Source organism: Thalassophryne amazonica, chromosome 7, assembly GCF_902500255.1.
Source record: "Thalassophryne amazonica chromosome 7, fThaAma1.1, whole genome shotgun sequence".
Lineage (NCBI taxonomy): Eukaryota > Metazoa > Chordata > Actinopteri > Batrachoidiformes > Batrachoididae > Thalassophryne > Thalassophryne amazonica.
Window position 1 is genome coordinate 72,368,651 of NC_047109.1, and position 24,809 is coordinate 72,393,459.

The following is a 24,809-nucleotide window of genomic DNA, read 5'->3' on the forward strand; positions in this document are numbered from 1 at the left end:
GTGTCGATGTATGTTACACCATTTGAAAGGCACGGATAGATTTACATACCCACGTGGAGCATAAATGAGCCTTTAGATACCGAGGTGATGCATCCTACAAAATACCACATTTTCAAGTCATTAAAAAAGTTTCTGTGCTTGTAACTTTAAAGGAACTTCTGTGTGCCACGCCCACTCTTCTCTCAGATGTGTCTCTCTTGCTCTCTCTCCCACACAACTTGTGGGCATGGTGTACAGAGTGCACATTGGATCAGTGGGCACGGCTCAAAAATATGTAGAAGACCACATATAGACATCTGTGTCTTATGTCACAAAATGTTAAACTGACCTGTTTCAGCCGTCCCTTTATTTTGCTGAGAGCAGGGCCACTGCGCGCACAGTCACCGAACTGTGGGAGCTTGAGAACGGTTAACATGAAACTCCAATATTTAGCAGTAAATGGTAACTAAAAATAGATTTCATCCAATATGACCCCTTTAAAGCTGTGGCGTGATTAAGAGCGCTGGCCTAAATAAAATCCTTCACACCCTGAACTCAGTGTTTTCGATCTCTACATTTGGTCTGGCACTTGGTGAGGACTGACAGGGGAATCTTTTCACTCACTCAGACCTTCTTCATGTCTGTTCCTGTAGAATTAAACAAAACACACACACACACCAAACACACAAACATCTGTGTGTGATGAAAACAAAGATGACGATGATGATGACAATGATGCTCGATGCTAACGCTAAAATGCTGCAACAATAAATAAGAGCGGCATTGTATTTGTCACACAAATAAATAAAAGAAAGGGAAACAAACTTCTCAAAGTTTAAAAAAATAGATGTAACAAGTAAGGAGCCTCTGTTGACGAGATTTCAGTAAAGATGATCTATGTCGTTAAAAACAGAGGTAGCTAAAGAGACTAAACACGTGTGGCCTGTGGGCTGACCGGCACGGTGGGAACAGCCAGTTCAGTTAGAAAACTATTTGAAAACATCCAGACAGGACACGTGTGAGACACATGGAGTGAGATGGATTGGCTCTTAATGTGTGGATGTGAGTAGCAGTAGAGTCCTGGTCCTGGATAGCTTCAGTATTTACACGTCCTTTGAATAAAGCTTTTCTCTCCGTATTTTTGGTTTTTGTTATTTGGGATTTTGGTATGGTTGTCAGGTTTTTTTTTTCATTGTATGTTCCTCCTTCTCCTCCACAGGTAAATTTTTGGTTTAATCTTCTCCTCCTGTCTCCTCTTCCTTCAGACCCGCAGCTTTTTGAAATATTTTTTTCTTAAAGGAAAACATAGAACAGTCCTCCTCTCCACTTTTTTTTTGTCCTTGCCGCCATTCCTTTGCCACATAATAATATCTTTTGTCGTTTTAAGTTTCTGCACTTTGACGTCAATTTCTTCCATTTCTCTGCTGAAGTCTCTGGTTTGTTCTCCATCGCAGAGGAAGAGAGGAGAAGCGCTGTGTCGATATTACACATTATTGACAAAAAGGTCCCACATGGCCTCCTCTCTATGTTTGGATAGATAAAAGATTTTTGGTTTCAATCTTCCCCTTTCTCCCTCTTCTCCCCTTTAAATTGTTTTTTCTTTCCCTCTCTCCTCTTTCATTCTGTGTATTTTTGGCATCGAAAGACTGGGAGAGAAAGAGAGAGTGAGAGAGAAAGAGAGTCATTGCAAAAAAAAAAAAAAAAAATACCGGAAGAAGAGCACAAGAGAGGGAAAGAGATAGCTTTGGTGTCAAAGGCGAGGTTTGTTTCTTCCTTCCTCCTCCTCTCTGATTGGCCTTTGGCATGGTCACTCAATCTTAGCCCCTCCCAGAGAGGGCGGGCTGTGTGCCATTTCGCTGGAGGAGCAGGAAGAGGCGGGGCTGGAGCAGGGAGATGGGGAGCAGGCGGTGGGGCTGATGCTGCTGGCTGAGGGGAAGTGGGAGGCCTGGGAGGCTTTGGCTACGGCGGCACTGAGCAGTCCAGCGCCGGGATTCTGGCCCAGGTGGAGGAGGGCGGGGTGGTTGAGGAAAAGAGAGGAGGGGAGCCCACCTCCCTGACCCCCGGAGGCTCCCAGCATCACCTTACTCCCCCCTTCAAGACTGGAAAGAGGCAGCTGGCCACCACTGGCTGCTAGAGCTGAGAGAGAGAGAGAGAGAAAAGTAATTTAAGGCCACACTTACAGTCTGCATCAGTAATCAATGAGACATTCTTTGGATGGTTTTAAATGACTTTTTTCGGACAACCAATGTATGCGCTAGTGCACGTACAGACCCTTTAAATCTGAAATTCATCATCTGTTGTGGATGCACATTTCTCAAACATCCAGCAGGTGTCAGTGTTCACCAGGTGGCAGTGCAGATCTATCTATCTATCTATCTATCTATCTATCTATCTATCTATCTATCTATCTATCTATCTATCTATCTATCTATCTATCTATCTATCTATCTATCTATCTATCTATCTATCTATCTATCTATCTATCTATCTATCTATCTATCTATCTATCTATCTATCTATCTATCTATCTATCTATCTATATATATATATATATATATATATATGCAATTTAAGTTCCCATGGTTACACCAGAAACATGTTTGTCTTACAACGGGTTCAAAGTGTTTGACTTCAGGTTTTTCCTTAAAACATTAAGTTTGATTAATGGATGAAATGTAAGTGAAATGAAAAGATAAAATGTCAAGTTGCCCGAATACATGGCAAAACCATTTTGAAAATTAAACGAAAGTCTAAAAGCCCACTTTCACAAAATGTTAAAATGAAGCCAAAAGTGGCGATTTAGTTAAAACGCTACATCGCAGCAGTGTCACAAGATGCTGCCACAATTTTCATCCAGGTTTTCGACAAAATGTTAGCAAGAATCACCACAAATTGTCACAATGTCTGTAGAAAATGTCACAAACATGTTACAATGCCAGTACAATATGCCATGACACTTAACGCCACAAGAAAACCGTGGCTGACATAGCAGAGACAAGCAGGCAAACATCTATAAATGTAATGCAAGTTACATATTTTCATCATTATGAAATATGGAGAATGATTATGAATGATGATGCTGCAGAATGTCTGCTGTCACATGATCATGTCTGCATCCTGACAGTTTCTGGGTGGTGTCTTGTGGGCTGAATCATGTTGCATTCACAGCAGAATCTTGATGGTTCTTGGCCATTTACTTTCCTCACATATTACCAAGAACACTCATGACTCAGTAAGATGTTCTCATGAAAGCTCCAAGACACCAACTAGTCCATGAGCCAGTAGTCAGTTTTGACCAAATCAGTATCACTTAAGGGGATGAAATGACACTTACAATCCAGTCTCGGTGTACAATGGCCTACACAAAATGTACGATAGCCATCCTACAGTTGCAGTTATAGCCAGGTTGGGGCCAATGAAGAATTATACAGAGGTCAAAATTTAAAAATGCTTCAATCATATTGAAACGTATACCACATTATTTGTGTGATCATAATGATTCTAAAAAGGCATAGTTTGGTCTAACTATGACTGAATGTTATGGAGTTATAGGGTAAAAACTGCAAAAATAGTGACAAACGTCAGTTTCGTCAAAAGTTAAAGTTGCTAAATTTCAGTAAAAAAGTGATGCAAATTATTGGTTGAACTAAAAGGATTAATAAATGGAATAGTTTTGACCATGTTTAATGTTTTGGTCTCCAAAGTAATGGGCAAATAAATTCAGGGTCCAGGGTAACATGATAACGAAGCATGACAAATGGTGCAAACTATTTCTTTTTAAAACCCTATTAACCAATAATTTGCATCACTTTTTACCAAAACTGGAGCAACTTTAACCTGTACAAACTGAACTTGACCTTTGTCATCATTTTTGCTGTTTTTACCCCATAACTCCATAACATTCAGTCATAGTTAGTCCAATTATACCTTTTTGTAATCATTATAATTGTATAGTCCAAGGTACACTGAGGCTGGATTGTAAGTGCTCACTTAGTCCCCTTAAGTGATACCGACAACCTGCTTTGCCCTGGACTAACAGGACACACCAATACACCATGACAACATGATGTGATATGTAAAGATAGCAGAAAATGTTTGAACATTTCAGTAAATGTTACAGAGCATCGTGAGACATGACGATGCATCACGCCGCAAGACAACCAACCGTACCACAACCAAGTCTTAGATCAGCCTACAGTCAGGCACCCATCAAGTTAAACATTGTGACGATGGAAAACCCCTCTAAGTACTCATGTGTAAACTTCTAGAAAAGTTAAAGGGGAATGAGACAGCACAGACATGACACAAAAACACTCATACTGCACAACAGGGAAAGCCTCACTGCTTGCACACAAGACACTTCATGGGATGGAATCGAGCAACTACTTGGCAGAAAATGAGAAATAACCATTCTTCAACACCGCAACTTTATTTTATATGACCTGAATTGCTTTTTTTTTTTTTTTTTTTTTTTACTGTTTTTGAAATAATTAACAAATCAATCGTTCATTTAGCGTTTTAAATGGTTTTGAAAGTACAAATCATTATCTGAAGCAATTTGTCCATTTAATGTTTTGAGTATGTTAAAACCTTGAATCATTATCTTAAGAAATTAGTTTATTCAATGTTTGGGGTATTTCAAAATAAATGATTTTTCAAAAGCATTTGGCTCATTTAGTGTTTCACGAGGTTTGAAACCATAAATGATTATCCAAAGCAATTTCATGATTTGGATCTTTGTTTTGAAATGGGGAAACACTTTTAGTGCATCACTGTCTGACAGGAATTATACAATTGTTTCAAAAGTCTTTATCTTGCCATACTTTAAGAGGGGGTTCAAATCTGAAATCCACCTCTGTAGCAGCATTTATATTTGAAAGTGTTTGGATGTGAGCTTTAAGGTGCCCTCCATTTTTTATGTGCTAATTTTGCACTCTTCTCTTATGCATGAGCAGTGGTGTGTGAGATCACGTGTTATCATATGTGTCTGAACTGCTAATCAACAGTATTTATATGTAGGCGTCTATGAGAGAAGAAGATAAGTTTTATTATTTGTGTGGGTAACATGAAAATTTATTTTATACATTTTCTCAGATTTTTTTTTTTTTTTTAAAAGATGATTCCATCTCTACATTCTTACTATTTCTGAGCTTATGCCTGGGTTGTTTTCTGTATTTCTTTTCTTTCCCAGAATAACTCATTTGCTTTTCCATATCACACACCTTGGATAGTAGCCAGGGGATTGTTACCGAGGAGGGCTTGGCTCATCCCTGTGTTAACTCCCATCACAGTGTTCCTGTTGTGTAGCACGCACACGTGTACACACACACACACACACACACACACACACACACACACACACACACACACACACACACACACACACACACACACACACACACACACACACACACACACACACACACACACACACGCACCATTCATGTGCAAGCATAAATACGATCACAGACAGGGAGAGGAGAAAAGGCAAGAAAGCAGCAGGGTTAGCAGCAAAGACAAAAAGGACAAATCCAGTGGTGTGCACAAAGAGAGCAGCAGTCTGCAGACATGCAGAAAGAAATAAACAGCCCTCTCTGTGTGTTTACGACAGGATAAAAGTCAGACAAGCAACAAGTTTACATTTGCAAAAAAAAAAATAATTTAATTGCATGTGACAACAGGAAAACAGTGAGGCGCTGTGACACTCACCTCAAGTTTGCAGCAAAATCGGTGATGTAGTTTGACACGTCGCCATTTTTTTTGCCCATACGCCATAAACTGTGAATGCACAAACCACACACACACAAAAATACATGCAGGGTTAGAACTGCTGCACAGGGCAAACAGTAGTGCCCACTGACATGCTGGGATATCAGTTTGTGTGTGCACAAACAGTGTGTATGTCCTGCATCAGCGCTTAAATATGGTGCAGTGCAGTAGTGCTGTGGAAGCCAGCAATGACAATCAGTGATTAAAACAAAACAAATAAAATCAGTAGAATTATATAAAATACTCCCACATATGTATAGGGTGTCTCAAAAAATGTACCCAAAAGTATTTTGACAGCATAGAAAAACCAATCAACATTATCATTATGACATTTTCTGCATAACCATGTGGCCGAAGCATGTCATTTTTGTCCCCAATGCACAGTTTTTAGTTCAGTCTTTCCTTTTTGATGTATTAACTTTTTACCTATTACACCACATGATCAACATAAGCTCCTCGTCTGAAGTTTCTTAAGAAACAAATCATCCGTCTCCTGTTTTCAAGAAAACCACCTAGAAAATTCAAGTCTCCTTGCCATTTGCTGGGAGCTAGTTCGCTCTGAGACTGAATTTTGTATGGAAAGAGATGCAAATCAGCCCTTAGGATGCTTTGCACAGAACTCAGCAATTTTTGTTCTCTGAATTAGGGTCAACTGCGGCATTTTTCCTGGACTTTAATGTCTTGGAGAACAAATTTTAGGGATCCTGAAATGAGAAAAACACCATTATTATCCAAGTAAAACCATTTCTTGGTATTCATATTTCGGAGTACTTTTGGGTACATTTTTTGAAACACTCTCTCTCTCTCTCTCTCTCTCTCTCTCTCTCTCTCTCTCTCTCTCTCTCTCTCTCTCTCTCTCTCTCTCTCTCTCTCTCTCTCTCTCTCTCTATATATATATATATACACACACACAGTTGTATGCAAAATTAGGCAGATGCATAAATTTTGGACACCCTTGTCATTTTACTGATTTGAATACATTTAGCACTAATTACTGGAACACAAAATTGGTTTGGTAAGCTCATTGACCCTTGACCTCCTTACACAGGTGAATCCAATCATGAGAAAGGGTATTTAAGGTGGCCATTTGCAAATGTTTCCCCTCTTTGCATCTCTTCTAATGAGTGGCAACATGGGAGCCTCTAAACAACTCTCAAATGACCTGAAAACAAAGATTGTTCAACATCATGGTTTAGGGGAAGGATACAAAAAGCTATTTCAGAGATTTCAGCTGTCAGTTTCCACTGTGAGGAACATAGTGAGGAAATGGAAGACCGCAGGCACAGAACTAGTTAAGGCCCAAAGTGGCAGCAAAGAAATATCTCAGATAAGCTGAAGCGAAGGATGGTGAGAACAGTCGTAGTCAACCCACAGACCTGCTCCAAAGACCTACAACATGATCTTGCTGCAGATACTGTTCCTGTGCATCGTTCAACTATACAGCACACTTTGCACAAAGAGATATTGTATGATACTGTAATGCAGAGGAAGCCTTTTCTGTGCACACGCCACAAACAGCACCTTTGGGCAAGTCAGCTTCATTTTGGAATAAGGTGCTGTGGACTGATAAAACTAAAATTGAGTTATTTGGACATAACAAGGGGCGGTATGCATGGTTGAAAAATAACACAGCAGTCCAAGAAAAACACTTGCTACCTACATTAAAATTTGGAGATGGTTACATCATGCTGTGGGGCTGTGTGGCCAGTGTAGGTACTGGGAATCTTGTTAAAGTTGAGGGTCACATGGATTCCAGTCAATATCAGCAGATTCTTGACAACAATGTTCATAAATCAGTGACAAAGCTGAAGTTGCGCCGGGGCTGGATCTTTCAACAAGACAACGACTCTAAACACTGCTCAAAATCTACTAAGGCATTCATGCAGAGGAACAAGTACAATGTTCTGGAATAGCCATCTCAGTCCCCAGACCTGAATATTATTGAAAATCTGTGGTGTGATTTTAAGCAGGCTGTCCATGCTTGGAAACCAACAAACCTGAGATTTTGTAAAGACGACTGGTCCAAAATACCTTCAACCAGAATCCAGACTCTCATTGGAAGCTATAGGAAGTGTTTAGAGGCTGTTACTTCTGCAAAAGGAGGATCTACTAAATATTGATGTATTTTTTTCTGTTGGGGTGCCCAAATTCATTTCACTTCTCAAATATCACTGTTTGTCTGCTATATGATATATTTAACTTAAATTGCTGATCCAGACAACCAGTGATTTATAAAGGAAAATCATGGAAATCATCAAACTTGTACATACAACTGTATATAAAGATCCGTTATTACTCAACAGTATGTGTGCTCTTGTATGACATTATCTCAGGAATCTCCACTCAAATTAGCTTAATATTATTAATAACTTATTCACAAAGCTACTTTTCTGTAGGCTCTCTAATAGAAAAACTAATAAGAGAACGTTAACATGATAACGTTCCTCCCACCCCCACTTACCCCATTGCCACTACCACAAAGTACAGATTGGTCATCCCTGCATTGTAAGGTACTGTACATCTGTACTCCTATCACCTGTTTTTGCACAGTCCCATTCCACTACGTTATATTTATTTAACAGTGAATATAGTTTTGCCTATTTGACTCTTTTATTTCTTACAGAAATGTTTTTTCTTTTCTTTTTCTAATTGTTTATGCACCAATAACACCAGATCAAACTCCTTGTATGTGCAAACTTACTTGGCATTAAATTCAATTCTGATTCTGATAACATCTAAAACAATAAAATCAACTATTCATATCTCAGTAACCACTGAGGATAAACAGCAGATTTTGGTATGAAATTACAGGATGACCTCAACTTTCTGTTTGATACAGAGAAATAATTTTGTTTAAATGACTGCAAATGGCCGTTTTAATGTTTGTTTGTGTTTATTTGAATTAAATCACTTATACTGTATCTCTGTGACTACTGGTGAAACAGATGAAACAGGGCTTAAATTACTCAAACACCCTAAATTTCTATTTGATGTAACTATATAGATTTCTGAAAGATTACTTGAAATTCTTGTTTTTATGTTTGAGTCTGATTAAGTCACCTCCACTGTGTTTTAGTAACTGATCACCAAAAGTAATAGATCAGAGGGATAAATTTAACAAAAGGGAAGGAACCACAGTTTCAACTTATGGTGACGTAATGAACAAGGGAAAAATAATTTTCTATATTGGGAATAATTTGACACCAAAATCAATAGTATACAACCAGCCTCATGTAGGTAGTACACTGAGGAAAAAATTGCCTCTTTTTTTGATAAATTCATTATGCACACAGACACAATGCTGAGTGAAAATCTTGAGTCTGACCATAAACTAACTTCAGGAATTCAAGGTGATTTATTGCATACGTACAGCGGATGGGTTCTTACCCCGTGTTAAAGTTCAGCGTGCTGTGACTAGGAGTGGCTGGGCTGGCTGTGCTGCGGGGAGGAGGAGGAGGAGTCACTGGGGAAGGAGTGGAGCTGAGGGATGGGTGGGTGGATGTGAGGTTGGAGGTCAGGGGAGAGGAGGACATAGTGGTCACGGTTGTGCTGCTGAGACTGGTCACGGCCTGCGACAGCTGGCTGGACATCTGTCAGAGAAGAGATTCAGGCTTGTGTAAGTGGGCAGAAATATTTAATACATGATGTCTTTGTATTTGAACAACTCTCACGGATTCTGAGGTTGAACATGTACCATGTGAGGGCTGTAGCAGTGCGGTTTGTGCGTTGTTGGGGCAGTGGGGGGCTGGCTGGGTAGGGGAGGGGTGGCACTGCTGGGATTGATGCGTTTCTCTTTCTGCCGGCGGTTGCAGAACCAGACCCGGATCACCTCCTTCTCCATGTTGAGTTGCTCTGCGATCAGTAGGATCTCTTCTGAGGTAGGCTTCTGGTTCTGCAGGGGTGAGTAGAGGCATGATGCCAAACAATAACAAGCCAACCCATGTATTTCTACCAATGGCTGATTCTAAAACCATCACATCACCAGTATTCCACACATATCATACAATTTTACCTAACAACATTTCATATACCCCCCCCCCACCCCAAAAAAGAAATACATCTGGGATGACACAAAGTGTTTTTGCTATAATGAGGGCAGCTTGATTTCAGAAAGAGTGTGTTATCAGACAAAGAACTCAAACATATGAGCTGAAGCAGTATCCATCCATCCATCCATCCATCCATCCATCCATCCATCCATCCATCCATCCATCCATCCATCCATCCATCCATCCATCCATCCATCCATCCATCCATCCATCCATCCATCCATCCATCATCTATACTCGCTTACTACAATTAAGGGTCAAGGGTGGGGGGCTGGAGTCTATCCCAGTTTTCATAGGGTGTGATAAGGGGTACACCCTGGACGGGGCCGCCAGTCTGTCACAGGGCCACATACATACAGACGAATACATTCACACCCACACACACCTACGGTCAATTTAAAGTTTCCAATCCACCTAACCTGCATGTCTGTAGATATGGGAGGAAGCCGGAGCACCCAAAAGGAACCCACACAAACACGGGGAGAACATGTAAACTCCACACAGAAGGGCCCCAGATGGGAAACAATCACACAACCTTCTTACTGTGAGGCAGCAGTGCTAATCACTAAGCCACCATGCTGCCTGAAGCAATATCATATACGAATAAAGCTGCAAGCAGCAATTGGAAGGGGGGGCAAACAGCACACCCTAGTGGTTAAATGACACCAAACATTATGTGCTTCCTCATAATCAGGTGTCAAGCCCACAAAACAAACAAACCTTAACTGCACTAAACTCAGGTTAATCCAAGGGATCAAACAATACCTTATTTTTGAAAATGTGGCATATATGGAGTTCAAATGTTTCAAGCGTAAACACACTTCCAAATATGACCCGTTGGTGGTGCTAGAGTACTAGAGGTGCAGGTGTGAATCTTGACGTCTCTCCCCAGTAAGTGTACCAAATTTAACAACTTTTAGGGTTAGGGTTGTAGTTACAAGGTTATAGTTATAGTGTTGAAAGGAAACATAATGGGCGGATTTCCAGAGACACTGAAGGACGGAGCACAATCCAATATCCTACCTACTCCCGCGGTGGCAAAATGTGACACTCAAAAACCCTGCAGACAAACAATGATTTATCAAGCTACTGTACAGTATTGTTTGCAACATACCATGATATGGCATGTATCAGCTCAGAATAAGAGATTGTAATGATGAAGATTTAGAGTGCACGGTCTGAAGCACATTGTGCAAGTGCAACTGGGCCCTGTCCATCAGCACTTTGCTATTTACATGGCACATAATCTGTGTGCAAAGTAGGGTGCTGGGTGCAAAGAGGTTGTGTTTAGTCACATAATTAGTCATGGGTGTGTTTTTGGCCTAATATTAACTAAACCAATCATTCTATTCTGTCAATCTTTTTGAGAAACTGTGCCAGCAATGGGCGCATAACTATTTAGAAGGTGAACTAAGAAGAAGGAAATGATTCTGTGACCAAAGTGTCAAAGTGCATGAGCAGAAGCATCAGTCATCCACCACAGCTCCCTGAGGTGAAGAATTTGAGTGCCTCATTCCTACAAAACCTCCTCCTTCCAATCTTCCTCAGACATCAAACCCTGGCACATCTTGTTTTAAACTGCTGCGACATTTGTCACAGAATTCCAAATCTGGACTCCTGCTTGCTTTGTGGAACACTCATCAAGCCAATCTCCACACTGTGGCCATGCCCGCATGGCCTCTGTGGGAAAGAAGTGAGGGAGGGCGTGATCAGCAACAGGTCCTTTCTACTTAAAGAAACAATTGGAGAAACGGATCATTTCTCTGAGACCTGAAACCTTTTATTGGGGTGCATTTAGTTATGTGTATTTTGGCTCTAAACACTGATATATGTTTTTAGGAGACCCATTGACCTTGAGCTCACAGAAAAAAATATGGATAATATGAGCCCTTCAAGATCTCATACTTGGCTTATGACCACATTTGTTGTCACACAATCACTGGACAGTGTATTTCCCATCTTATCATAGTCATCAGAAAAAAAGCACAGACTGTGAGCCATATTTACACATCAGGTCATTAAAATGATTTAAGTTATTTCATATGCAGTGTTACTCTGATACTTTGCTTTACCCAAAAATGAGAAAGGGAATCTCAGGCTCTAGTTGTTTCAAAATAAATAATCCAAGCACAATCATTAAATATATAAAAATGCTTGTAAATGAAATTTATAAAATGTACAAAGTGAATCAATCAATCAATCAATCAACTTTTTTCTTATATAGCGCCAAATCACAACAAACAGTTGCCCCAAGGCGCTCTATATTGTAAGGCAAGGCCATACAATAATTATGAAAAACCCCAACGGTCAAAACGACCCCCTATGAGCAAGCACTTGGCTACAGTGGGAAGGAAAAACTCCCTTTTAACAGGAAGAAACCTCCAGACGAACCAGGCTCAGGGAGGGGCAGTCTTCTGCTGAGACTGGTTGGGGCTGAGGGAAAGAACCAGGAAAAAGACATGCTGTGAAGGGGGGCAGAGATCGATCACTAATGATTAAATGCAGAGTGATGCATACGGAGCAAAAAGAGAAAGAAACAGTGCATCATGGGAACCCCCCCACAGTCTACGTCTAAAGCAGCATAACCAAGGGATGGTCCAGGGTCACCTGATCCAGCCCTAACTATAAGCCTTAGCGAAAAGGAAAGTTTTAAGCCTAATCTTAAAAGTAGAGAGGGTATCTGTCTCCCTGATCTGAATTGGGAGCTGGCTCCACAGGAGAGGAGCCTGAAAGCTGAAGGCTCTGCCTCCCATTCTACTCTTACAAACCCTAGGAACTACAAGTAAGCCTGCAGTCTGAGAGCGAAGCGCTCTAATGGGGTAATATGGTACTACGAGGTCCCTAAGATAAGATGGGACCTGATTATTCAAAACCTTATAAGTAAGAAGAAGAATTTTAAATTCTATTCTAGAATTAACAGGAAGCCAATGAAGAGAGGCCAACACGGGTGAGATATGCTCTCTCCTGCTAGTCCCCGTCAGTACTCTAGCTGCAGCATTCTGAACCAACTGAAGGCTTTTTAGGGAACTTTTAGGACAACCTGATAATAATGAATTACAATAGTCCAGCCTAGAGGAAATAAATGCATGAATGAATGTAAAAGAAACAGACTGAACTTGTTCATAACTAAATATTATAAATTAAACTGTGGATAACCAGCGGGCCTCGGTGCCTACAAAGGACTTCTTCTTCTTCTTCTAGATAATAATAATAAGAAGAGTGATGTTAATCATCTTACCGTCATGAATGAGCGCTCCAGAGCCACACGGACATTTGTCTCGATGCTGGTTCTCTTCTTCCTGCGGCGACCTGGAACCCCGTCGAAGCCCAAAGAAGGAGAAGACAGGGAGTTGGGACTGGGCAGGGTGCTGTCTATGGACATGGTCTCTGTGAGAGAATACAGCACACAATAAATGTCACACTATTACAGCTCCTAACACAGAAATCCCTCTAGAAATACTTTCTGAGTAAACTGAAACATCTTTATTTTGATGCCTCTTGCAACAAGTTCAGGTAATATCATTGAAGACAGTTGGATGGAAAGCACAGTTACTTTGAGGAGCACACACCTGCATCATTGAGCCACTTCTCCAGCAGCGGTTTCAGCTTGCACATATTCTTAAAGCTCAGGTTAAGGGCCTCAAAGCGGGAAATGGTGGTCTGACTGAAGTCATTCCCATACAGCTTCCCCATGGCCAAACCCACATCACCCTGGTGGAGAGCAAACGCCAACACTGTTTTATTATGACCTGTTAATATTGTGATTTTTAAGCTGTGGGTCAAATTTTTTAGACACATCAACATAGAGGAACGTCTGACACAGGAGCAGATGCTCTCATATTCATACGTGAGGCTTCCTCCCTTACCTGCGTGAACCCTAGTTTGATACGTCTCTGTTTGAAAGTGCGGGCAAACTGCTCCAGCTCCTCCAGGTCGCTGGGTTCTTCGGGGTGAGAGGTCACTGAGGGTGCCGTGGTCACACCTCCACCACCACTCACCTCGATGCTCTTATCTCGCTGGAGACGGTACAACAGCATCGTAGCAGAGGAGAGAGTGAGCGAGAGAAAATGACAAACACGTTTTGGATATTGTGGATCTGAGTGGCCCCTTGAGGGTGGAAGATTGGTCATACCTGTGCTTGGAGTCCCATTCTGTTTGGAGCTGACAACAGGCTCCCTTGGTTTTGCTGAGGTAGCGGAATAAGATTTGGTGTCGACAGGAGTCCTGGTGCAAGGAAGAAGCAGAAAAAGAAGGTATAGGTGGATTTTTTTTATAAGTGCTTGGCACCTGTTTATTCCTACTTGTTACTAGATCAGTGAAATTTTAATGTAATGAGCTAATTAAGAAATTTGTTGCTGTTAATATTGTGATTGATAATCTGTGGGTTGAATGTTTGTCTCATAACAAGGCAACAAAAAATAATAGAGGGTGCAACCTATTCCTTCTATCCATCCATCCATTTTCTTCCGCTTAATCCGGAGTCGGGTTGCGGGGGCAGCAGCTCAAGCAAAGCCGCCCAGACCTCCCGATCCACACACACCTCCTCCAGCTCCTCCGGGGGAACCCCAAGGCGTTCCCAAGCCAGCCGAGCGATGTAGTCCCTCCAGCGTGTCCTGGGTCTTCCCCGGGGCCTCCCCCCAGTGGGACGTGCCCGGAACACCTCTCCAGCGAGGCGTCCAGGGGGCATCCGGAAAAGATGCCCGAGCCACCTCAACTGACTCCTTTCGATGTGGAGGAGCAGCGGCTCGACTCCAAGCTCCTCCCGAGTGACCGAGCTCCTCACCCTATCTCTAAGGGAGCGCCCAGCCACCCTGCGGAGGAAACTCATCTCGGCCGCTTGTACTCGCAATCTCGTTCTTTCGGTCATGAGCCAAATCTCATCACCGTAAATCGAGAGCTTTGCCCCCCTACTCAGCTCTCTCTTCACCACGACAGTCCGATACAGCGACCGCATCACTGCAGATGCTGCACCGATCCGTCTATCGATCTCACGCTCCATCCGTCCCTCACTCGTGAACAAGACCCCGAGATACTTAAACTCCTCCACTTGAGGCAAGGACACTCCACCGACCTGAAGAGGGCAAAGCACCTTTTTCCGGTTGAGAACCATGGCCTCGGATTTGGAGGTGCTGATTTTCATCCCGGACGCTTCACACTCGGCTGCAAACCGCCCCAGTGCACGCTGAAGGTCCTGATTTGACGAAGCCAACAGAACCACATCATCCGCAAACAGCAGAGACGAGATTCTGTGGTTCCCAAACCAGACCCCCTCTACACCCTGGCTGCGCCTAGAAATTCTGTCCATAAAAATAATGAACAGAACCAGTGACAAAGGGCAGCGCTGGCGGAGGCCAACGTGCACTGGAAACAGGTTTGACTTACTACCGGCAATGCGAACCAAGCTCCTGCTGCGGTTGTACAGGGACCGGATAGCCCTTAGCAAAGGACCCCGGACCCCGTACTCCCGGAGCACTCCCCACAAGGTGCGCTGAGGGACACGGTCGAATGCCTTCTCCAGATCCACAAAACACATGTGGACTGGTTGGGCAAACTCCCATGAACTCTCGAGCACCCGATGGAGCATGTAGAGCTGGTCCAGTGTGCTGCGACCAGGACGAAAACCACACTGCTCCTCCTGAATCCGAGGTTTGACCATCGGTCGAATTCTCCTCTCCAGTACTCTGGAATAGACCTTACCGGGTAGGCTGAGGAGTGTGATCCCCCTATAGTTGGAACACACCCTCCGGTCCCCCTTCTTAAACAGAGGGACCACCACCCTGGTCTGCCAATCCAGAGGCACTGTCCCCGATCGCCACGCGATGTTGCAGAGGCATGTCAGCCATGACAGCCCCACAACATCCAGAGACTTAAGGTACTCAGGACAGATTTCATCCACCCCAGTAGCCCTGCCACCGAGTCACTTTCTAACCACCTCGGTGACTTCGGCCTGGGTAATGGATGAGTCCGCCTCCGAGTCCCCAGTCTCTGCTTCCTCTTCGGAAGACGTGACGATGGGATTGAGGAGATCCTCGAAGTACTCCTTCCACCGCCCGACAACATCCCCAGTCAGGGTCAACAGCTCCCCACCCGCACCGTAAACAGTGCTGGTGGAGAGCTGCTTCCGCCTCCTGAGGCGTCGAACGGTTTGCCAGAATCTCTTCGAGGCCGACCGATAGTCCTCCTCCATAGCCTCCCCGAACTCCTCCCAGACCCGAGTTTTTGCCTCTGCGACTGCACGGGCTGCGGCACGCTTGGCCTGCCGGTACCTGTCAGCTGCCTCTGGGGTCCCACCTACCAACAAAGATAAGTAGGACTCCATCTTCAGCTTGATGGCATCCCTTACTTCCGGTGTCCACCACCGGGTTCGGGGATTGCCGCCGTGACAAGCACCAGAGACCTTGCGGCCACAGCTACGAGCAGCCGCATCGACAATGGAGGTGGAGAACATGGTCCACTTGGACTCCATGTCTCCAACCTCCCCCGGGATCTGGGAGAAGCTCTCCCGGAGGTGGGAGTTGAAGACCTCGCTGACAGAGGGTTCCGCCAGTCGTTCCCAGCAGACCCTCACGATATGTTTGGGCCTGCCAGGTCTTACCAGCTTCCTACCCTCCCAGCGGATCCAACTCACCACCAGGTGGTGATCAGTCGACAGCTCTGCCCCCTCTTCACTCGAGTGTCCGAAACACGTGGCCAAAGGTCAGATGATACGACTACAAAGTCGATCATCGACCTCCGGCTCAGGGTGTCCTGGTGCCACGTGCACTTATGGACACCCTTGTGCTCGAACATGGTGTTCGTGATGGACAAACTGTGACTAGCACAGAAGTCCAACAACTGAACACCACTCGGGTTCAGATCGGGGAGGCCGTGCTTCCCGATCACCCCCCTCCAGGTCTCACTGTCGCCGCCCACGTGGGCATTGAAATCCCCCAGGAGAACAATGGAGTCCCCAGTCAGAGCGCTATCTAGTACCCCTCCCAGGGACTCCAGGAAGGTCGGGTACTCTGCACTGCTGCTCGGCCCGTAGGCTGAGACAACGGTGAGAGACCTGTCCCCGACCCAAAGGCATAGGGACACGACCCTCTTGTTCACCGGAGTGAACTCCAACACTTGGCGACTGAGCTGGGGAGCAATAAGCAATGCAACCCCAGCTCTCCGCCTCTCCCCGTGGGCGACGCCAGAAAAATGAAGCGTCCAGCCCCTCTCCAGGAGTTGGGTACCAGAGCCCAAGCTGTGCGTGGAGGTGAGCCCGACTATCTTTAGTCGGTATCGCTCAACCTCCCGCACAAGCTCAGGCTCCTTCCCCCCTAGTGAGGTGACATTCCACATCCCAACAGCCAGGGGCTGTGAGCATGGACCGGGCCGCCGGGCCACCCGCCCTCGACCGCCACCCAATCCTCTCTGCACCCGAGGTGCACACCCGGGTGCAACCTATTCATTTTTAAAATCATATTACGTATGTCAAAAACCATGTCATTTTGCCACCTTAGCTGATACCAAGTAGGTCGAAACTAGCTGTGGGCTCATAAACTATATTCAGTCCAAGGTGTCCTGAACCTTCACTAGTGCAAAAGTTTCAACCATCTAGCTAATAGTTGGAGGCTTTGTTGGAAAATTTGGTGGTGGTAGTCCTTCTCCTTCATTATTCCACTCCCACTGAGCAATGCACCAATTCCACGGGTAGCAAAACAGCCCAGAACATGATTGTACTGCCATCATACTTAAAAGCTGATGTGGTATTCTTGAGGTTGAATGTTTCAGATTTACTCCTCTGAGTATACCTCTCCTCACTGTGGCCAAACAACTCAATCTTTGTTTAATCTGACCATCAAACGTTTTTCTTTGTCCATGTGGTCCACTGGAAACTTCAGTCAAGCTTGAAGGTCTCAATTTTGGAGCACTGCTTCTTTCTTGGACAACAGCCTCCTGGTCTATGGTGATGTAAAACTAGGTTCACTGTAGACAGTAACACTGGTGTTCCAGCAGCTTTCAGTTCATGTACATGATGCCTGTGCCCTGATGGTTCTTGGGTTGATTCCGTTCCACCCAATGGTATTTCCTCTCAGCTGAAGGTGACTCTTTAGTTCTTCTTCCAGTCCTTGGCAAAGTGGCTACATCTCCAATAGCTTGCACTTAAAATTGTTTGAATTGATGATCTTGAGCTCTGACATTGTTGAAAAATGGCTACAAGAGACACTTCTGACTGTTTCAATCTATGATCTGCTTTCTCAGATCTGCGTTGAGCTCATTGTACTTTGCCATTGTACTGTGTGTTGGCCAATCCAACAAGTGCTGTCAAATCTGTTACTTCATCAGCGGTAGTACTTTGTGGAGCAAACGCAAATGAAAATGTCGATCACAGGTGTGTGTTTGGAAGCCATTTGACAGAAATCATTATTTCCATCTCCCAAAGTACCACAGTGTGAATTAGTTCATAATGTAGGAGTATGGCAAAACAACAGAAGTGTGGGCAGAGGAACTATCACTCTCCATGCTCAATAAGTCCCGCCCACTTTCAAACAGTCAAATGAAATACATGCTGACAGAAATTCACATGCAAAATCTTATCTGATTTTGAAATACTTTACATCACTGAAGTTGCACATGACCAGTTAGTTACATGTGACTTTAATCTTGATATTAACCATAACAGCAAAAGAAAACTGGCACTTATATTTCAGAACAGATTCACCAAACCGACTGCTTCTGTCTTTCAGTATATTGGCATCTGACTGAGAAACAGTCATGTACCACAAAACAAACAAAACTAGTGGACATTCACAGAACCAAGAGTTTTGTTTATACTACTGCCACTGGAACAAACAAGTACTCATAGAATTCATAATCTTGCTTTTAGGCCCCTCTCCATGTGTGTTGGTGAATACTGCCAACACAGTAGCAGCTACTGAGTTCATTACAACAAACAGCAATCAAAAGAAGTCAGTGAAGTTACTAAGTACACATTTATCATACAGACGAGGCTTATCGGTCACCACAACCCATAAATATACCAGATGTGTTTTAGAAAATGAAGTGAATGTTTATTACTAATCATTTTTAGCCAATGGAAACAGAAATTTCTGTTTCACATCTCCAAACAATATATTGTGCATTTTAAGTGATTTTTTAAAATTACATTTTCCACAATAAAGTCAGAACAAAGAAAGCTAGATGGACGATCTCAAGTGCATATGAATCAGCAAAGATTGCCATATGTTGATTTGTACATTACAAATCAGTATCGTACAATTAGCTCAGTGCAGATCGGAGACAACAGAGGTGGAGACACACACACACACACAAACACACTATAATTACAATAATCTCGCAAACTCCTCTGGAGAATCAATTAACAAGAACTTGTTGTCATCTAGTCTCATCAAGATGTGTCCAATAATTTTGAGGTATCTTGTGCAGGTATCTTGTGGAGTAGATAGCTGAGCACACATGGAGCTGTCCTGCCAATAGACGTGGGTTTGAATCGTGCTCATGCTACCTGTCTGTGTCCTTAGACAACACAATCTACACTGGCTCAGTCCACCCAGCTGTTTGCTGGGGAAGTAATCTGTGTGGGACTGGGGTCCCATCCATGGGGAGTCATAGACTCTCATCCTCTTGATGCAACGGAATCCGGAGATAAGCAACGGCAACAACGTGCCTTAGGGCCTATATAGGATTTACTACTTCTACATAACCAATCAAACAGAGGTGATCACATCACCGCTGCCCCTCCTCTTAGTTCACAGAATTAATTATCCTGTAAACATAATTCACCTTGTTCTGCTGCATTTCAACCCCACCCACTTAAATCAATCAAACATTTGCTTTGCCTAAAGCTGAAAAGTGTTTCACCACAGTCTGAGGAGTGTACCAGCACAAACATTTCATTGACTGTTTCATTGTTTTGTAGAGCGAAATCTCATACGCCCACACCCCTCCGTAACCCATTTTCCAACAGAAAGTTCACTTATTAAAACAAAAACAATGCCATGGGGGTGGGGGTGGAGAGAGACGAGGGTGGTGTGATTGATCGTGACTGTGTGTGTGTGTGTGTTAATTTGTCCATCACAGCACATGTGAATGTATTTTGGCTGCAGGTGCGCTCACCTTGCTGGCCCTGCTGTGGCTGCGGGAGGAGAAACTGGGCATGAGAAGGAAGCGGGTGTCCCGGCACCAGCACCAGCTGCTGAAGCTGCAGCAGCTGCTGGATGTCCTGTTTGATTGACAAAGAAGAAGCAGGTTAGAGGGAAAAAAAGAGACATTTTATGATGATGATAAAGAGGTATACGAGTATAGTCAGACTCCAGCTGCGGAGAGGAGCAGATGGAAAATAAACCAATAAGAAGTATGCAAGTACTGTTTTAAAATGTCACAGAGAAAATGGAAAAGACACGCATGCAACGCGACATGGAAACAGAATTATGAGCTATACGACATGCGCAACAAGAACGGCAGCTTCTTTAATCAGGTGGTGCTCCAGGAAGAAGCAGTTTGGACTGGCATTGGGTACCTGGGCAGTGAGCTGGATTGGCTGAGAGAGGGTGAGCTGGGGTGGAGGAGGCGGGACGGGGACACTTTGGCCTGTCTGTTCCTGTGTGCTCTGTCCCTGTCCCTGGGGCTGCGACTGGGCCTGCTGGCCTGTTTGTCCTGCCTGTTGCTGTTGCTGCTGTTGCTGTTGCTGCTGCTGCTGCTGCTGGGCTTGCTGATTTGCTGCTGCGGCTGCCTGAGCTTGCTGACTGGCTTGAGCAGCTGCATGAGCAGCATGCGCGGCGTGAGCTGCGCTGGACTGCTGCACAGCTGCAGCCAGGAGCTGCGCCTGAGCCTGCTGCAGCAACAGCTGCTGCTGCGCAGGCAGCAGAGCTGTCAACTGGCAAAGAGAGAAAGCACAGGGAGAGGAGAGCAGGAATTTTAGAAAAGATACACGCGCAAAAGCAAAAAGACGAGAGGAGAAGACAAAGCTAGAAAAAAAACGAAGCAGCACCAGAGAAGCAAGCGAGGTCAAAGCAAAGTGTATGTGTGTGTGTGTGTGTGCATGAGGATGAGAGCGTAGTTGTACCCCTGCTAGTTGGGAGCCGGTCAGCATGAGCTGTGTGTGTTGCAGGGCTGTCTGCGAGGGGGTCGGGCCGTGAGAGGGAGGAAGGGCCGGGGACATCTCACCGCACTCCTCCATCTTACTCTGCAAGGAAATCCAACAACAAAGAGTCAAAGGTGCATAAATAATAAAGAGTCCTCATACCGAGCAGTTTCCACACAGAAATTCCAACTACAGAGCAGAAAAGAGGCGCATTATAATTCCACTGCTGAAATAGTAAAATCTACAGTCTATTTACCATCTTCCTACGTTACACAGTACAACACAAAAAAGCAAGATGAGACAACGGCACAAGCTTACCTGCTTCTTTAAGAGCAGCTGAGTGGTGGAAAGCAGTTCAAATGTGTAATTTTAGTTAATACTTTTAATCAGACGTGAGTTCTTTCTAAACATATTCCTATCAAGTCACACGGTCCACTCTTCCTACACAAAAACGACGATGATTTCTCCCAGGGCAGGACAAGTCTGAACGGGAAGGCCGAGCCTTCGAGCTCTCTGATTTGCATATCTCCTGCGGTATTCAAATGAGTAAGCATTTAGTTTTTGGTGAGCTGTGGCATCATAGATTATTTAATTTCTGAAAGCATTTCGTTAATGTAAAGTTCCATCGTGTTCTTAGTGAAAAGTGGGCGGAGCACTGACGCACGGTAAACCTCAACGTCAAGCGCGACAAAAGGCCGATTCAGTCCATAGAAATGAACATAAAGCTCCAGCGAGTGTACTCAATAAAGCTGGTGTGCGACGTTAAAACACAAAGACAGACAAAAGTAAGCATGTGCACAGACATGCACAGGTAAATTAGACACAATCACACTCACCTTGCTGCTGTTCAGGGTCGGTGAGAGGGAGAAGGGATTAACTTTCATCGACTGAGCCTAAAGCAGGAGATACAGGCAAGAGTTTCAGAGATAGATTTCATAAATTAAAAAATAAAAAAAAACTAAAATCTCTCACAGGCATTATTGTCATTATTGGTGGATAAATTAGGAGAACAAGGTAACTGTATTAAGAAGTCACACATACCTGGTGATTACATTCAGGTCCATTCCTCTCTGAATCTGTGGGAGTGAATGGAAAAAGTAAGAAACTGATGATGTTTTGTCAGCACAAACAGAAAACTCACACAGTTAAGTCCATATATATTTGGACAAACAGAAATGTTATTTTTAGCTGTCGGTCATGAAACTGTACTTCCCTTCCACTTTTAGGAGGACAAAGACAATTGGACAGTCGGTCTGTTGCATATTTCACAGCAGGAGTGTGTTATTCCCTCGTTGTTTCATTGGCAATCAACAGAAAAAGGTCTAAATATAATTCTAGATATCAAATGAACTTCATCAAAATATCAACGTATCAGACATGCAAAGAAAACTTTACATGGGTTTTTAAGTTCACTTATAATAAAATATCTGAACTTTATCCATTTTCTATACCTGCTTATCCCAATAAAGGGTCACTTGCCTGGAGCCCATCCCAGCAGTGTAGGGCAAGAAGCGTGGTACACCCTGGACAGGACTCCTGTCCGTCGCAAGGCCACATATAGACAGGCAAACACATTCATACCTGCACACGCATCTACGGACAATATAAAATTTCCAATTCACCTAACCTGCTTGTCTTTGGATATTGGGGAAGCCGGAGCAGTTGGAGAGAACCCACGCAAACACGGGGAGAACATGCAAACTCCACACAAAAAGGCCCCAGCTGGGAATTGATCCCATGACCTTCTCGCTGTGAAGCAACAGTGCTAATCACTAAGCCATCCAATATCTGAACTCATTTCCATAAAATTATTAGACACTTTCCTATATATTGTGGCATGGGTTACACAGCGGGATAGAAGTTGGAGCAGCAATATTTACACCTGGATCTGATTTCTGGTCATGAAACCTGCCTGGACCCTTGGACAAGACGCTTCTTATGCATTGTCCCAGTCCACCCAGCTGTAAATGGATACTGGCCTTGCCTAATGAAGAAACCTGCAACAAGACTGGCATGCCATCCAGGGGAAGTCGTAGCCTCTCATCAGCTCCATTCTATGGTATTGCCAATGGGCCTCATGGTCTGTACAAGATTTACTTCTTTCATACATTATCACGGGGCTGTAAATTTGACCTGCACTCCTGACCTTTGTCATTGACTGACCCTAACTAAAATCATATAACTTCACATCCATGTACCCAATGTACAGTACGTACCCAGTTTGATCAAAATTGGATGAGACATTGTTAAAATATCTGGCTAAAATATATACAGCCAAATACAGTGGAAAACCTTTCGTTGTTCAGATTTATTCCTAAGAAAAACAGATTTTTTTTTAAATCAAATTCCACCAAGCCACCAAGACAAACATTACATCTCTGAGGGAGTCATCAGCTTTGGTGAATTTGATTGAAGAAACTGAGCATAATGCAACTTCTGTCAGCTCTCCCATATCCTTTTTTTTTTTTTTTTTTTTTGCTACTCCACCATGAGGTTGTATAACAGAGGTGGTGGCTTCCCTCATTAGTCTCCTTCTTACACAGTCCAAGATATATTCAGTGGCTTGGAAATGTTCATGTATCTTCCCCTAAACTGGCTGAAGAAGTAATGTGTCATAAAAATAATCCTTATATTTAGTTTGGCCAATTACTTATTACTTCTGAAAATGGAGGAACTATGCATAATAATGACTGTACTTCCTAAATGGCTAATGCAGTTTTTTTTTTTTGATCAACCCATTGAATTAGAGTTAAAAGTCTACACTACAAGCACATTCTGCTTGTTTCATGTCAGCTCTATTTCGGTGGGGTACTGAGGCAAATTTAAATGAATAAATAAAATTATGACACTGTCCAATTACTTATGGACCTGCCTCTCTCTCTCTCTCTCTCTCTCTCTCTCTCTCTCTCTCTCTCTCTCTCTCTCTCTCTCTCTCTCTCTCTATATATATATATGCTGCATGCTAACCTGTGCGCTCCAGCGGTGAGTCAGCCCCGTCTTTCTCGACCTCTGCTGGCTTTGGCATCCTGATATCTATAAACGGGAAGATAAACAGCACAATGAGCCGCTTCGGTTTTCAAACCTGCGGGATATGAAAATGTATAGACAAGCGGAATGAAGGGTTTATGATGTCAGCGATCAGAATGTCAGTGATGACAAGCGAAGGAGGGTGACCAGGTTGTTGATCTTAGGGGTTGAGTGTTTTCAGGTCATAGACAGGGCCTACACACTGTACACCAAACAATGCAGCTGAATCATTTGCAAGTTTCATTCACTGTTTCCAGTTGGTGGTTTAACATAGAGTAGGTTGACCCAAGGTGTTTGCTTCTTCTAAATTTAGCTCCAGATATTTAGGTGGGAGCAATTCAGCACTTAAGCTATTTCTGTTCGTGTGTCACTCATTACAAAACCACATCACTTCCTGGTTGATACTGTAGTGGGACAGTCCCTATGGCAACAGCAGTTGGGTGGGGAGGGTGGGGGTAAGGATTTAAGGCATTTTTATATTTTTTTTTGTAAAGTTAAAATGGGAGTGTAGTTTGTGCAGGAAGACTGCAGATGATGGGAATAAGAATTATTTGATGGAGTGGTGTATGAATGTACAGTCAGCATCTTGATGAAGTTATCATACAAAGAAACAAATCAAATCTCGGCTCAAGTCTCCAGTGTGCTAGCAAACTGTAGCTGACATTTCACATCTTATTTTTAAGAAAATCCTTCTCTGTGCCGCTCAGTATAAGGTCTCTAATTGTACAGGCATACGTGCACTACACACAGTCTCTCCAGTCACAGCCACAGAAGACCAGAACTCCTTCACAGTAATGTCTGTGGGTCTTGGTGGTTTCTCTCACAAGTCTCATTCTTGCACGGTCACTCAGTATTTGTGAGCTGTCTACACTAGACACACAGTGCAACACTGTTTGCATGTCTTAACAACT

At 43.6% G+C, this 24,809-nt stretch overlaps 1 protein-coding gene across 4 annotated transcripts in view; it reads right to left on the reverse strand.

Moving 5' to 3' along the window:
* Window positions 1–1,079: 1,079 nt before the first annotated feature.
* Window positions 1,080–24,809, reverse strand: part of pou2f2a (POU class 2 homeobox 2a) — a 110,298-nt gene continuing 86,568 nt past the window's right edge. For 2 of the 4 annotated variants that reach the window (XM_034174424.1, XM_034174425.1), the window contains exons 2-16: window positions 23,839–23,904; window positions 21,913–21,947; window positions 21,708–21,764; window positions 20,854–20,973; window positions 20,308–20,664; window positions 19,905–20,010; window positions 13,930–14,021; window positions 13,664–13,813; window positions 13,367–13,508; window positions 13,036–13,184; window positions 9,443–9,640; window positions 9,136–9,338; window positions 5,689–5,757; window positions 5,202–5,275; window positions 1,080–2,115 (exon numbers count right to left, since the gene is read on the reverse strand). In XM_034174424.1, coding sequence (XP_034030315.1) covers window positions 1,787–2,115; window positions 5,202–5,275; window positions 5,689–5,757; window positions 9,136–9,338; window positions 9,443–9,640; window positions 13,036–13,184; window positions 13,367–13,508; window positions 13,664–13,813; window positions 13,930–14,021; window positions 19,905–20,010; window positions 20,308–20,664; window positions 20,854–20,973; window positions 21,708–21,764; window positions 21,913–21,947; window positions 23,839–23,904 — 2,147 coding nt within the window. In that variant the 3' untranslated portion in view covers window positions 1,080–1,786. The remainder of the gene's footprint in view (window positions 2,116–5,201; window positions 5,276–5,688; window positions 5,758–9,135; window positions 9,339–9,442; window positions 9,641–13,035; window positions 13,185–13,366; window positions 13,509–13,663; window positions 13,814–13,929; window positions 14,022–19,904; window positions 20,011–20,307; window positions 20,665–20,853; window positions 20,974–21,707; window positions 21,765–21,912; window positions 21,948–23,838; window positions 23,905–24,809) is intronic. The other 2 variants (XM_034174426.1, XM_034174427.1) reach the window with 2 other exon arrangements.